The 13,881-nt window shown below is 39.3% G+C and overlaps 1 protein-coding gene across 1 annotated transcript; it reads left to right on the top strand.

Moving 5' to 3' along the window:
* The first annotated feature begins 565 nt into the window (after positions 1-565).
* Positions 566-5,574, top strand: LOC127104129 (uncharacterized). Its single transcript, XM_051041334.1, has 6 exons — positions 566-767; positions 822-944; positions 1,359-1,653; positions 1,768-2,474; positions 2,766-3,471; positions 4,233-5,574. Exons 1-6 carry the CDS (start codon positions 566-568, stop codon positions 5,572-5,574), a joined length of 3,375 nt encoding a protein of 1,124 aa, XP_050897291.1.
* The last annotated feature ends 8,307 nt before the right edge of the window (positions 5,575-13,881 follow it).

Raw genomic sequence — 13,881 nt, 5'->3', positions numbered from 1 at the left:
GAAAGACATCATCTCCAAGAAGCGCACCACTGACACTGACCCTGTTATATTAACTGAAACTTGTAGTGCTATTTTGCAGGGTATGAAGATTCCAGTAAAGAAGCCAGATAGAGGTTCTGTGACCATCCCGTGTACCATTGGAGATAGGTCTTTTAAAAGGGCGCTGATTGATTTGGGGGCTAGTGTTAGCCTTATGCCTTTGTCTATTTACAGGAAGCTAGGAATTGGAAATGTTCAAGATACCAGAATGACACTTCAATTTGCTGACCACTCAGTGAAGAGACCTTTTGGGGTAGTTGAGGATGTTCTGGTCAAAGTTGATAAATTTGTTTTTCCTGTTGATTTTGTAATTTTGGAAATGCCAGAAGATGAAGAGATACCTCTGATTCTGGGCAAACCTTTCTTAGAAACAGGTAGATACATGATAGACATTGAGGGAGGTACCTTGACCCTAAAGGTATATGATGAAGAGCTCAGAATTGATGTCCGAGATACTATGAAACATAAAGAGGATATGTGTACAAACCACTCTGTGGAAGTAATTGATCAAATGGTAACTAGCACAATGCAAAGGAAGTTTCCTGAATTACCATTGGAAAGAGTTCTTAGTTTGTCGGTCAAAGAGATTGAAGAGAATGATGATGAAAAAGAAAAAGAAGTGCTTGCCATGCTGGATACACAACCTCTTTGGATGAAATCCAAACCACGCCGGTGGGAGGATCTGAGATCTTCACCAGAATCAGAAAATGAAAAGGTATGTAAACCAGGTATAAATTTTGAATTAAAACAATTACCTGTAAATCTTAAATATGTCTTTCTAGGATCTGGAACAAATTATCCTGCTATTATCAGTTCTGAGCTAAATGCAATAGATGAGGAAAAGTTGATACATGTACTAAAGAAACATAAAAGTGCTATTGGGTGGACTATTGAGGATTTAAAAGGTATTAGCCCCACAGTATGCATGCATAAGATACTGATGGAGGATAATCAGAAACCAGTAGTACAACCACAAATGAGGTTAAACCCAGCAATGAAAGAAGTGGTAAGGAAAGAGGTTGTAAAGTTGTTAGATTCGGGAATGATTTACCCCATTTCTGACAGCTCGTGGGTAAGTCCAGTGCACGTGGTACCAAAGAAAGGAGGAACCACAGTAATTTTAAATGAAAAGAATGAACTGATCCCAACTCGCACAGTGACAGGGTGGCGAGTATGCATCGATTACAGAAGACTGAACACAGCAACAAGAAAGGATCATTTTCCTCTCCCTTTTATTGATCAAATGTTAGAAAGACTTGCAGGTCATGAGTATTATTGCTTTCTGGATGGATATTCGGGATACAATCAAATTGCTGTAGCCCCGGAAGATCAGGAAAAAACTGCATTTACATGTCCTTATGGTATTTTCGCTTACAGACGGATGCCATTTGGGCTATGCAATGCCCCAACTACTTTTCAGAGGTGTATGACATATATATTCTCCGACATGCTTGAAAAGTATATGGAGGTGTTTATGGATGATTTCTCTGTGTTTGGTTCTTCTTTTGATAATTGTTTAGCTAACTTGTCTCTTGTTTTGCAAAGATGTCAGGAAACTAACCTTATTCTCAATTGGGAGAAATGTCATTTCATGGTGCAGGAAGGAATTGTGCTAGGACACAAAATTTCCCACAAAGGAATTGAAGTGGACAAAGCCAAAGTGGAGGTTATAGCTAACCTCCCACCTCCGGTGAATGAAAAAGGGATAAGGAGTTTTTTGGGTCATGCAGGTTTTTATCGGAGGTTTATCAGAGACTTCTCAAAAGTTGCCAAACCATTGACTGATTTGCTAGTCAAGGACAAGCAATTTAATTTTGATAAAAACTGCATGGTAGCTTTCGAAACTTTAAAGAGTAAGTTGATCAGTGCACCTGTTGTAATCGCCCCCGATTGGTCCTTGCCTTTCGAAATAATGTGTGATGCAAGTGACCTTGCTGTGGGGGCTGTCCTAGGACAGAGAAAGGACAAATTATTGCATGTGATTTATTATGCTAGTCATGTCTTTAACCCGGCCCAAATGAATTATGCAACTACCGAAAAGGAGTTGTTGGCCGTGGTTTATGCTTTTGACAAATTTAGATCATATTTGCTTGGTTCAAAAGTCATTGTGTATACTGATCATGCTGCTTTAAAGTATTTGTTTGCTAAACAGGAATCAAAGCCGAGACTTTTGAGATGGATCCTCCTCCTTCAGGAGTTTGATTTGGAAATCAAAGACAAAAAGGGGTGCGAGAACACGGTTGCGGACCACTTATCTCGCATGTCCCCAATCAAAGAAACTGAGGAAGAACATCCTATTCAGGACACATTCGCTGATGAGCAAATACTTGTTGTTCAGGAGATACCATGGTTTGCTGACTATGCGAACTATGTGGTAGGTGGGGTGATACCTAATGACTTTAATTCTCACCAAAAGAAAAAGTTTCTTTATGATTGCAAGTTATACCTATGGGATGATCCATTTCTCTATAAAAAGGGAGTGGATGGTTTGATCAGAAGATGTGTTCCAGAAAGAGAGCAAGCCGACATTCTGAAAGCTTGTCATAATTCGGAGTATGGTGGACATTTCAGTGGAGATAGAACTGCAGCAAAAGTCCTCCAATCGGGTTTGTATTGGTCGTCGCTCTTCAAGGATGCAAATTCTATAGTCCGAGAATGTGATAGGTGCCAACGAATAGGTAACATTACAAAGCGGAATCAGATGCCGCAAAACTCCATGCTAGAAGTGGAGCTGTTTGATGTTTCGGGTATTGATTTTATGGGACCGTTTCCGCCATCATCTGGTAAGAATTACATATTGGTTGTGGTCGATTATGTGTCAAAGTGGGTAGAGGCTGTGGCATTACCAACAAATGATGCTAAAGTGGTGGTGAAGTTCTTGAGGCATAACATCTTCTCTAGGTTTGGGGTACCACGGGCTTTAATTAGTGACCAAGGTACGCATTTTATAAATAAACTCTTGGAGAATCTGTTGAAGAAGTATAATGTCAAACATAAGATAGCCACACCATATCACCCCCAGACGAGTGGGCAAGTGGAAGTATCCAACCCTCAAATAAAGCAGATCTTAGAAAAGACGGTAAGTGCTTCTCGGAAAGATTGGTCAATAAAGCTGGATGATGCATTGTGGGCATACAGGACTGCATTTAAAACACCAATAGGTATGTCCCCCTATCAATTAGTTTACGGTAAGGCTTGTCATTTACCACTCGAACTCGAGCACAGAGCCTTCTGGGCCTCCAAATTCCTTAACTGTGATCTTTTCAAAGCTGGTGAATCCCGAATTCTTCAACTTCATGAGTTGGAAGAATTCAGGAATCAAGCTTATGAAAATGCCAAAATTTACAAAGAACAAACAAAAAAGTGGCATGATCAAAAGATCCAGAAGAGGGAATTTCGGGAGGGACAACTTGTACTGTTTTTTAATTCCAGGTTGAAGCTGTTCCAAGGGAAATTGAGGTCAAGATGGTCTGGACCGTTCGTCATTAACAAAGTACTTCCTTATGGAGCAATAGAGCTTAAAAATGAGAAGAATGGCGACACCATCAAAGTTAATGGTCAGAGGTTGAAACCATACAATCCCGGTGAAGGGGGACCAATTGAAACTGTTAAACTCATCTGAGTATGAGGTGTCCCGTCGAGCCATGTGATGTTAAACGAAGCGCTGCTTAGGAGGCAACCCAAGGGAGGTTTGATTGGTTTTGTCATTTTATTTTTGCCGAGTCAGTTTTTTTAAGAAAAAGAATTTTTTTTATTAAAATAGAAAAAAAAATGTTGAAAATGAAAATGAGAAACTGCCAATACGCGTATGGATCTCCTGATACGCGTATTGGACAACAAAAATGCGCTCCTCTGGTGAAACGCGTATGATACGCGTAAAAGAGAAGAATACGCGTATGATACGCGTAATGGACCAGGCCATACGCGTATCACATTCTGATACGTGATCTGTTACGCAGATCACGTTTTGCACTGGTTTGAGCAGCGTATGATACGCGTATGGCAGATCAATACGCGTATGGTACGCGTATGGGAGCCAGATACGCGTATTGGCTACGTACCATACGCGTATCATTTTGTGGGCATGCTTATATAGTTTTTGTCCGTACGGACTTCATTTTCTCACTATTTTCGTTACGTGTTTTGTGCGTATTGCTTTGCTTTTTTTCTCTGTTTTCTTCTTTTTCATTCAGGCTACAGATCCATATCATGTCTCAATCACCAAACGAGGTCAACCCATTCCGTACCACATACCATGAAGATAGATATGAGCAAATCAAGAGTCGAAGCATGGTCGAAGAAAAACACTGGATGTATCAGAATGATACGTTTCCAGAGGTCACTAATATTCTCAAAAAGCAGAAGTTAATCTACTTCAATGACAAAATCCAACCGGTTTCACTTGATCTGATCTGGGAGTTCTACGCTAATGCACTACGGGTAACATCTGATGAAGAAGAGCCCACAGGGAATGCAGCGTTCGTTTCATGGGTAAGGGGCAAAGTGATCAAATATGATGGGAAGACGATTAACAGTGTGCTGAAATGCAAATTCTATGAGTCCGTTTGTCCGTTTACCGAAATGAAACGGTCTGACAAGAACTACTGGCCATACACTGATATGAAAAACTCATTGATTAGGCCAGGTCACGATTGGGCACCCACTTCAAAAATCTCTCCGGCGAAGATTATGGTAGTTGATCTAGCTCTGATTCCTAAGGCATTGGCATATTTCATTCATCATAATTTGAGCACTAATCGGAGCGGGTCGGAATTGATATCAGAGCGTTCCCTACTTCATCATCAGATCCTGCATCAGAAACAAGTGAATATTGGACAGATCATCGCTGCTGATATGGATGACATCGCTCAGTCGCCAAAGAAATCCTTAGGCCATGCGACTGTGATTTACCTGCTGTGCAAGAAAGCTGGGGTTCCGGATTTCTCTGATTCACTGATATTGCGACCGGCTGCACCGCTGAACGCCCATTGGATGAAGGAGAGGACGGTCACAGATGATCCGCCCCGACCTCTGAGGCGACCACGAGATAGGGAGGGAAGCACCAGTGCTCCGCACCAGGAGGCTCAGCCGACTGCAGCAGAGACACAGCCACCTCAGCCTCCTCCGATTGATGAGAACTCCAGAGAGTACCGGATGCAGATGTCACAGTTTTGTGTTATGCAGGACTTCTGCTTTCAGTATGGACTGTCAGGGAGAGTTCTTACTCATCAGACAGATCTTTGGGAGGAGGCACAGCGCTTTAGAGATAGATTCTCCGGACCGCCTCAAGCACCTCACTTTGGTCAGTTCACCTTTCCTTGGTGGAACCAACCAGTTCAGATAGGGGGAGAGATTCCGCAGCAGCCACCGCAGCAGCCACCGCACCAGACACCACCTCAGCAGCAGCATACTCCGTCGGGCCACACGGAGACATTGACGCCTATCTCGGCCTTCGCACGAGGGCACACTATGTTGGATCCGACAGATATGATTAACTTTGATACCCATATGCAGGACGGTGGAGGGAGTGATTGACTTTGATTATGTTTTTTTTTTGTACTTTTGGTTTTCTTTGTGTAATTTTTTGTTTTATTTTATTTTATTTTATTCAGTTTAATTTTTGTTGCTTTGATGTAATCACCTATTATGGGTTGGCTTATTCTAATGAATTTGATTTGGTTTACCTCCATTTTCCTGTTTATTTCGTTAGATACGTGACTATGTCTGGCTATTGGTTTTCTTGATCACTTACACCAACTACTTGGGCGTCCTCTCTTTCAATCCCCTGACTGTAGATACTGTTGTTATGATTGGACGCACTGGTTAAGATTAACATCAGAACCACGAGCATGAGCTTTGAACTCAGAGGTATGATCGAACAAGTTAGCTTAACCCGTCCTGGTGAGATCCTAAAAAGCCAAACACTTATCATCATATGAGAGATATCAGGTATGTCTTTATCAATCTTGGTTTGCGTATGTTCTTTTGTTATTATTAGCTGTACGAATACACACACTGAGGCATGTTTTTTTTCGTTTATCACCTAGAGCCTTTCTAGCCATCCCATTATTATTATTATCCATTGTTTTACCCTGTTGAGCCTGTTAATCATTTATTTTTGATATACCCGTTTTTTTTTTCTAAAGCCATGACCTTGTACCTATCCTACCCTGTTCAGAGTATGTGAGAATTGATTTCATCTCTACGTTTCTATCTAAGTTTGGGGTTGCTGTTGGAATAGCAACCTTTAAGTTTGGGGTAGCTTTGCAGTACATGAATAGTAAGTGAATGTCGTATAAAAAAAATATTAAAAAAAAAAAACAACAACAACATGAAAAGAAAGAAAGAGAAAAGCGAAAAACAATAAAAGAACAGCTTTTGAAAGATGCTACATTCACTATAGATAAAAGGAAAAGAGGATTGCATAACCCTACAGGAATAATAGAAAAGAAACGTAGTGAGAGAATGATTTCATGTACTCTGAACCAAAAACCTTTGTTCAAATTTCATAGCCTACCTAAACCAAAACCCCGTTACAACCCAAAAAAAAAAAAAAAAAAAAAAAAAAAAAAAAAAAACCCTTGTTCCAATTTCATACCCTACCTAAACCAAAGCCCCGTTACAATCCTAAAAGACCTCAAATAGTGTGTGTGATTGTACATGTTGATAGGATGAGAGAATTTATTCAAACTTCTGATTTGATATTGCATATTGTGATTTGAGAGTGACAACACTTTAACCCAGAGAGACTTGGTGAGAGTGTGATATAAGCTGACAGGTAAAGTCATATCTCTGAGGGAAAGAGTTTTTAGCTCGTTGGCTATGTGGAAGAATCAGAAAACCTGAAAAACATCAAGAGGTCCAGTGCGAAAGATTTCAGCAGTATTGTGGTAAGAACTGTTTTACAGTAAGTTTGGGGTGACATGATCTTTGATGGTAATAAAATGTTACTTGAGGACAAGCAACAAGCTAAGTTTGGGGTTGTGATCAGTCACCATTTATGCTAGACATTCCACTATTTAACCGTAAATAAGTCAGGTAAACTATGTAAACTGAAGCATTTTTTAGTTAGATATAAGCTCAATTCTATAATATTAAGTGTGTTGTTACTTATGAGTTTCTTGAGGATATTTTACACTTTTTGGTATGTTAGCAGGTAAAAAAACTAGTTTGGAAGCTCAGGGAATCAAACGTCAGATGCGAAATTAAGCCCGAGCAAAAAAACGGAAGAAAAAATCATTTTTTGGAGAACCTGCTGCCCATACGCGTATGGCCTTACATGATACGCGTATGGACCTGCCCAGTACGCGTAGCATACGCATATGACCAGAGGGATGGAAAATCAAGCAAAATAGTAAGCCTCTGGTGATACGCGTATGGGACTGGGCAGTACGCGTACCAGACTGGGCAATACGCGTACCAGCCTGGGCAATACGCGTATCAGAGGCTGTCTTACGTGCAGTATGCGTATGGGACAGCTCAGTACGCGTATGGAGCATAAAATCAGGAAAAGTCCAACTGAATAGCTATTAAGAGGGCAGAACACGATTTTCCGGGGGTTGGACGATTTGGAGAGAAAAGAGACGCGTTTTGAGAGTTGGAGACTCTACGATTATCAAAGGATTCATATGTTCAAGAGTTTTCCGACGATTGAAGATTGATTCCTCACGAAATTCTGTAATGACAACAATGTTAATCTTTGTTTTTATTTCGATTATGAGTAGCTAAACCCCCCATTGCTATGGGGGTGACCCTGATTCTGAATGTGACAGATTTGATGTTTATGAATGCATTGATTATTTCTTCTTTTCCATTGATTTGTTCTTATTACTGTTCTTTATGCTTTATTCGTCGGACCAACGAATGATGATTAATATGAATAGTTTAAGCTGGACAGCGATTATTCATTGATCTGGATAAGAACTTTGGATAGTAAAAATAACCTAGGACTAGGGATTTTCTATCTGACCGGTAATTCTTGATATTTGAATGCTTGAGTATGAACTTAATTATTTATGGACATAGTAATTAGGTTACATAATCAAAGGTCTTTTCACTAAGGAATTAGGAATAGATAATCTTGAGGACCGGAATTAATTGGACAGGAATATTGTCTAAACCTTCATAAATTATATCTGTTACAAGAAGTTTCATTCACCAAACCCTAGCAATCTTCTCTCATTTGTATCTCGCTCAACCTTTTTACTTGTTTTATTTATCTGCAATTGGTAGTATAATTAATCACAACACAAAAACCAAAGGCTTTTGTCTAATTGAAACAATCTATAAACTTTGTGTCGTCAAGCAGTCCTTGAGATCGACAAACGGGGAATTTCCCTTTTATTTCTACAGTGAGAAAAATAGTACACTTGCTATTTTCCCATCATTTTCCAATCTGACATTCTCCACAGATTTTTCCTTCATCAATCTTCAAGTTGGGAATTCCTCTAACAGCTTCAACAGATATGATCCTCTTCATACCTGTAAGATGCAGATGGCCCAATCTTTGATTCCATATCTTCACTTCTTCCTCTTTGGCCAAGGTACACATTGAAGAGTACCCAGTTTCTTGAGAACTCCACATGTAGCAGTTGTCTTTAGACCTAACTTCTTTCATGATCACTTCATTTTCCTTGTTAGTAATCAGACATTCAGTTCTAGTGAAGTTTACATTTAGACCTTGGTCACACAGTTGACTGATGCTTATTAGATTAGCAGTTAATCCCTTAACAAGTAGGACATTGTCAAGGTCAGGAACTCCAGGGCAATCAAGCTTACCAATTCCCTTGATTTCACCCTTTGCTCCATCACCAAAGGTTACATAACTTGTGGCATGGGGATGAAGGTCAGTTAGCAGGTTTTTGTTTCCAGTCATGTGTCTGGAGCAACCACTGTCAAAATACCAATCTTCTTTGGCTGAAACTCTGAAGGAAGTGTGAGCTATCAAAGTTATAACATTAGTCCTAGGAACCCATTTCTTTTTATTGATAGGTCTATTATGTTTGGGTTTAGATAAATAATGAGAAGGTTGAGGGTAACCATACAGCTTATAGCAGAAGGGTTTTAGGTGACCAAATTTTCCACAGTGATGGCATCTCCATCTTTGGTGTTTCCCTTTCTGCTGTCTTCCCTTCTGATGTTGTGACATGCGATGTGACATTGCAGGTTTGTTATCAATATGGCTGCACTTAGGTTTGGATTTAGGTTTGCCAGTTGTGTAACTGCAATCAACCTTAGATTCATTGAACCCAATGCCAGATTTGTCTCCTGTTGTTTGACCAGTCTGGAGAATCTTGTCTAAGATGTCAGATCCATTGTTAAGCATTCTTACATACTTGGTCATCTCATCTAGTTCGGAATTCAAGAGTACATCTTCAGTTTTCAACTTGGAGATGGTTTCCACATGTTCTCCCTTTTCATTCTCCAGCTGAGCTATCACTTTCTTCTGGCTTTCAACATGTCTGCACACTTCTGCACTTTTGTGACACAACTCTCTGTAGGTAGTGTCCAGCTTTTCAAAGGTTACTTCATCATCACTTGACTCTTCATTAGAACCCCATCTTCCTGTCAATGTAGTCACAAGATTTGCAGCTTCTTCTGTTTCACTTTCATCAGACCAAGAGGCAGCAAGACTCCTCTTCTGTCTCTTGAGGTAGGTCCCACATTCAGTTCTAATGTGACCATACCCATCACATTCATAGCACTGAACTCCTTTTCCTTCTTTTAGCTTTTCTTCTGACCTTGTTCTTCTTCCAATATTGTTGGATTTACTGATGTCAAATGAGATTTTCTTGACATTGGCCTTAGATCTTACATCCATCTTTTTCATAAGTCTGTTGAACTGTCTTCCCAACATTGCTACCTCATTTGCCAAATCTTCATCAATCTCTTGACCACCTTCCTCATCTTTCCCTTCAGTGTTTGACATGAAGGTTATGCTTTTGGCTTTCTTTTCAGATCCATCACATATTCCCATCTCAAATGTTTGGAGGGATCCAATTAGCTCATCAACTCTCATATTTGAGATGTCTTGAGATTCTTTTATGGTTGTCACCTTCATAGTAAACCTCTTAGGGAGTGACCTGAGTATTTTCCTTACTAGCTTTTCATCTGTCATCTTCTCTCCCAGAGCTCCAGAGGCATTGGCAATTTCAAGGATATTCATGTGAAATTCATGAATATTTTCATCTTCTTTCATCCTTAAATTTTCAAACTTGGTAGTGAGCAACTGCAATCTAGACATCTTCACCCTAGAGGTGCCTTCATGAGTGGTCTTGAGAATGTCCCAAGCATCTTTAGCCACCTCATAGTTGTTTACCAATCTAAAGATATTCTTGTCTACTCCATTGAATATTTCATTCAACACTTTATACTTTCCAACGGCTAGATCATCCTCCTCCTTGGACCATTGTTCTTCATGTTTCTTATAAGTTGTGGCTTCTCCTTCCTTAGTAACTACTAGATGTTCCCGGCCTGTTAACACAGCCTTCCAAGCCTTATTATCAAGAGATTTTAGGAAGGCTACCATTCGAGGTTTCCAATAGTCATAGTTAGATCCATCCAAAATTGGTGGCCTATGCACAGATCCTCCATCTCTCTCCATGGTACCAGAAAGTATTGTCCCTAGATCTCACCCAGAACCAGAGTAGGATGCCTGCTCTGATACCAATTGAAATTCTGGTATCAGATATGAGATGTCGAAGCTAATGTCACAACCCTAATATCTGAGTAAAACAAACAGGATAAAGATAAAGAATAGTAATGCAAGAGACACAAGAAATTGTTAACCCAGTTCGGTGCAACTCACCTACGTTTGGGGGCTACCAAGCCAGGAAGGAAATCCACTAAATAGAATCAGTTCAAAGACTCTCAGTACACTCCATAAGTTATAGTGTTTTTCACCTAATCTCTACCCGTATGATTTCTACCTAAGAACTCTTAGATATGAGATCCCACTCACTCCCCATCAATCACACCAGTGATTTTAAACAACAATTACTTATGAAAATAAGACACTCTTCAAAGATACACACTTGACTTTACTTAGCAGCTTCAATCAAGTAGACACACACTTGATCTTACTTAACAGATTCAATCAAGTAGACACACACTCATGCTTAAAAGCTTTGAGTAACAAATTACAACTCAAAAATCAGACCAGTTCAATCATCTATGGATGAATTGAATGGCTTACAGGTCACACGACCACACAAGACACAAACCCTTATTCTCTCTCAATATTTCGCTCAATATTTCTTGTGTATCAAATCAGGTTTTCCATATCCTTTTTATAGAAGCTTTCAGCTGGGCTTGGACATCATAAAACCCTAAAACTATTTTCCATTCAAATCTTCTCATGACAGCTGATTAGATCTCTTTGGAAAATAAGTAAATTAGGTTGTAATTAATGATTGAATGTGTTTGTAAATCAGATCTTCAATGATACATAGATTGCCATTAAAAGCGCAATCACATAACACATAACATTCACATTGAATATTCTGCGTACATATGTCATGACATCGGGTCTGACATCCTGGAACAATCCTGCATAATTCCATTTAAAATTTCCAGCAAGTACATAATATCATATGTTATGACATCGTGTATGACATCCTGAAACAATCCTACATAATTATATTTTTAAACCACCAGCAGGTACAAGATATCTTATGTTAAGACATCACATGCAACATCTTGTGAACACTCTTTGTTTTACCAAAATTGTTGCCAACACTTAGAACTAACAACCATCAACTGTTGATTCATTAGTTTCAAGATAATATAATTGGTGCTTCTTTGAAGTGGTACATGGGACTTGATAGCACCTAGATCCGTACTTTCAACGACATAGGTGAAGATTTTGTTTGTCAGTACATGTATAATGTTGACATGGCGTCGGACCGAGATTAACTCTGTGTTATGTCCCAAAAGGATAAGGAAACTTTAAAAGAGTATGCACAAAGATGGCGCGAGATTGCATTGCAGGTCAGTCCTCCACTAGAAGAGAAAGAAATGACAAAGCTGTTTTTGAAGACTTTGAATCTGTTTTACTATGACTGAATGGTCGCAAGTGCTCCTAGTGATTTTAGCGAGATGGTCAACATGGGAATGAGACTAGAAGAAGGTGTCAGTGAGGGACGATTAAAAGAGAGTGGTTGATTGGACAGTTCCAGAAGATATGGGAATGGTTTTCCGAAGAAGAAGGAATATGATACTAATGCTATTTCGTAAGAGAAGCGTAAGAGGTCTCCGAGAAATAGTCAACGTCATCATCATGTGGCATCAGTTACCCTGGTTATTAATCCTGCTTCGATTGTTCAAGTAGCACCAAATCATCAATTATGTTTTCTACAATGTACTCATCAACAAAATCTACAGAACCGTGTCCAGAGACCCGTACAATTTGATCCAATTCCGATGTCCTATGCGCAATTATTTCCTGCTTTAATACATAAGAATTTGGTGTATACTAGAACTCCTCTAGTTATTCCTAAGGAGCTTCCATGGTGGTATAAACTTGACCATCATTGTGCATTCCATCAAGGTGCACCTGGTCATGATATTGAGAACTGTTTTTCTTTGCAAGATGAGGTAACAGGACCAGTACAAAGTGGTATTTTGTCTTTTGAAGACTTTGGTCCTAATGTACAAGCCAATTTGTTGCCTAAACATGGTGGTGAAACTGTGAATATGGTCGAGGGATGTCCTGGAAAGTACCGTGTTTTTGATGTCATATTAATTAGAAGATCCTTGGTCCAAATGCATGCAACTTTATGCGAGTTGAGTTATTATGAGCACAATCATGCTTCTTGCCATATCTGTTCAAGAAACCCTCGAGAGTGCGTTATGGTAAAGAGAGATTTACAAGAGATGTTGTATCAAAATCTTATTTAGATTACAAGAGATATAGATGAAGATGGGCATGAGGTGAATTTCATAGTTCCCCATTTCAATATCCCAGAACCAGTTGTGATTGCCTACAATAGTGAAAGGTTTGCCATCTCTTCTTTGGTTATTCTCTGGAGGGACCTACTCCCTATGAATATGATAAAGTTGTTCCTTAAAAGTACAATGCTACCATGTTGGAATATGGAAAATAAGTCCATATTCCTTCCTTTTATTTTGTTGTACACATTACTGATGTAAGTTGTAACACCCTTCTAAAATACCCCAAATTTAAATTAAAACATCAAAACATAAATCAGAGTAGATATGCAATTTAAGGGTGTCACACTTGACACTTCACACCATTTTCCAAATAACTGGTCATACTCATTTATTTATCAAAATAAAACATTGCACAATACGCAGCGGATAGAGGTCAAATCAATCATGCAAACCATGTAATCACATTACAGGTAAAACTGTTCAACAACCACAATAAAACAAGGTAAGACATCCCGTCCCGATGTTACATCTACCAGAGCATGACCCACTAAGGAACTACACTAGACTCCAAGCACTAACTTCTACTCAATCACTGCTCGTTACCTGAAAACATAGTTGTAAGGGTGAGTTCCTCAATCGATATAATAAGCATTATAAAATATCATGTAATGCTAAGTAATTTCACACATTTCATCACCCAAATCAGATCACACATTCAGCAACGGCAACATCAACTCAAAATCATAATCATATTCAACACAAACACAAAACACACGTATAATATTGGAATACATCCATTCATATTATACGCCATACATACATTATGCAATGAGACTCCATGCATGCGGTACCAACTATTCGTGAACATATAGTTCAACCTCACCGATCAAATCCAGATACGGCTACCAAGCTCACTAGTCCCACTCATTTGAGACCTAGTGACTCACATCA

Source organism: Lathyrus oleraceus, chromosome 7 (genome assembly GCF_024323335.1).
Source record: "Lathyrus oleraceus cultivar Zhongwan6 chromosome 7, CAAS_Psat_ZW6_1.0, whole genome shotgun sequence".
In the NCBI taxonomy this organism is placed as follows: domain Eukaryota; kingdom Viridiplantae; phylum Streptophyta; class Magnoliopsida; order Fabales; family Fabaceae; genus Lathyrus; species Lathyrus oleraceus.
The sequence above is the reverse complement of the archived record's forward strand: the minus strand, read 5'-3'. Positions and strand labels throughout refer to the sequence as shown.

What these genes read in the sequence shown, in the direction of transcription:
- LOC127104129 (XM_051041334.1), top strand. Translation starts at nt 566, where the DNA reads ATGCAAAGGAAGTTTCCTGAATTACCATTGGAAAGAGTTCTTAGTTTG. An exon ending in GTGCAGGAAGGAATTGTGCT is followed by an intron (nt 1,654 to 1,767) that starts AGGACACAAAAT and finishes TTTGGGTCATGC; the next exon opens with AGGTTTTTATCGGAGGTTTA. An exon ending in GAAAAAGTTTCTTTATGATT is followed by an intron (nt 2,475 to 2,765) that starts GCAAGTTATACC and finishes CCATGCTAGAAG; the next exon opens with TGGAGCTGTTTGATGTTTCG.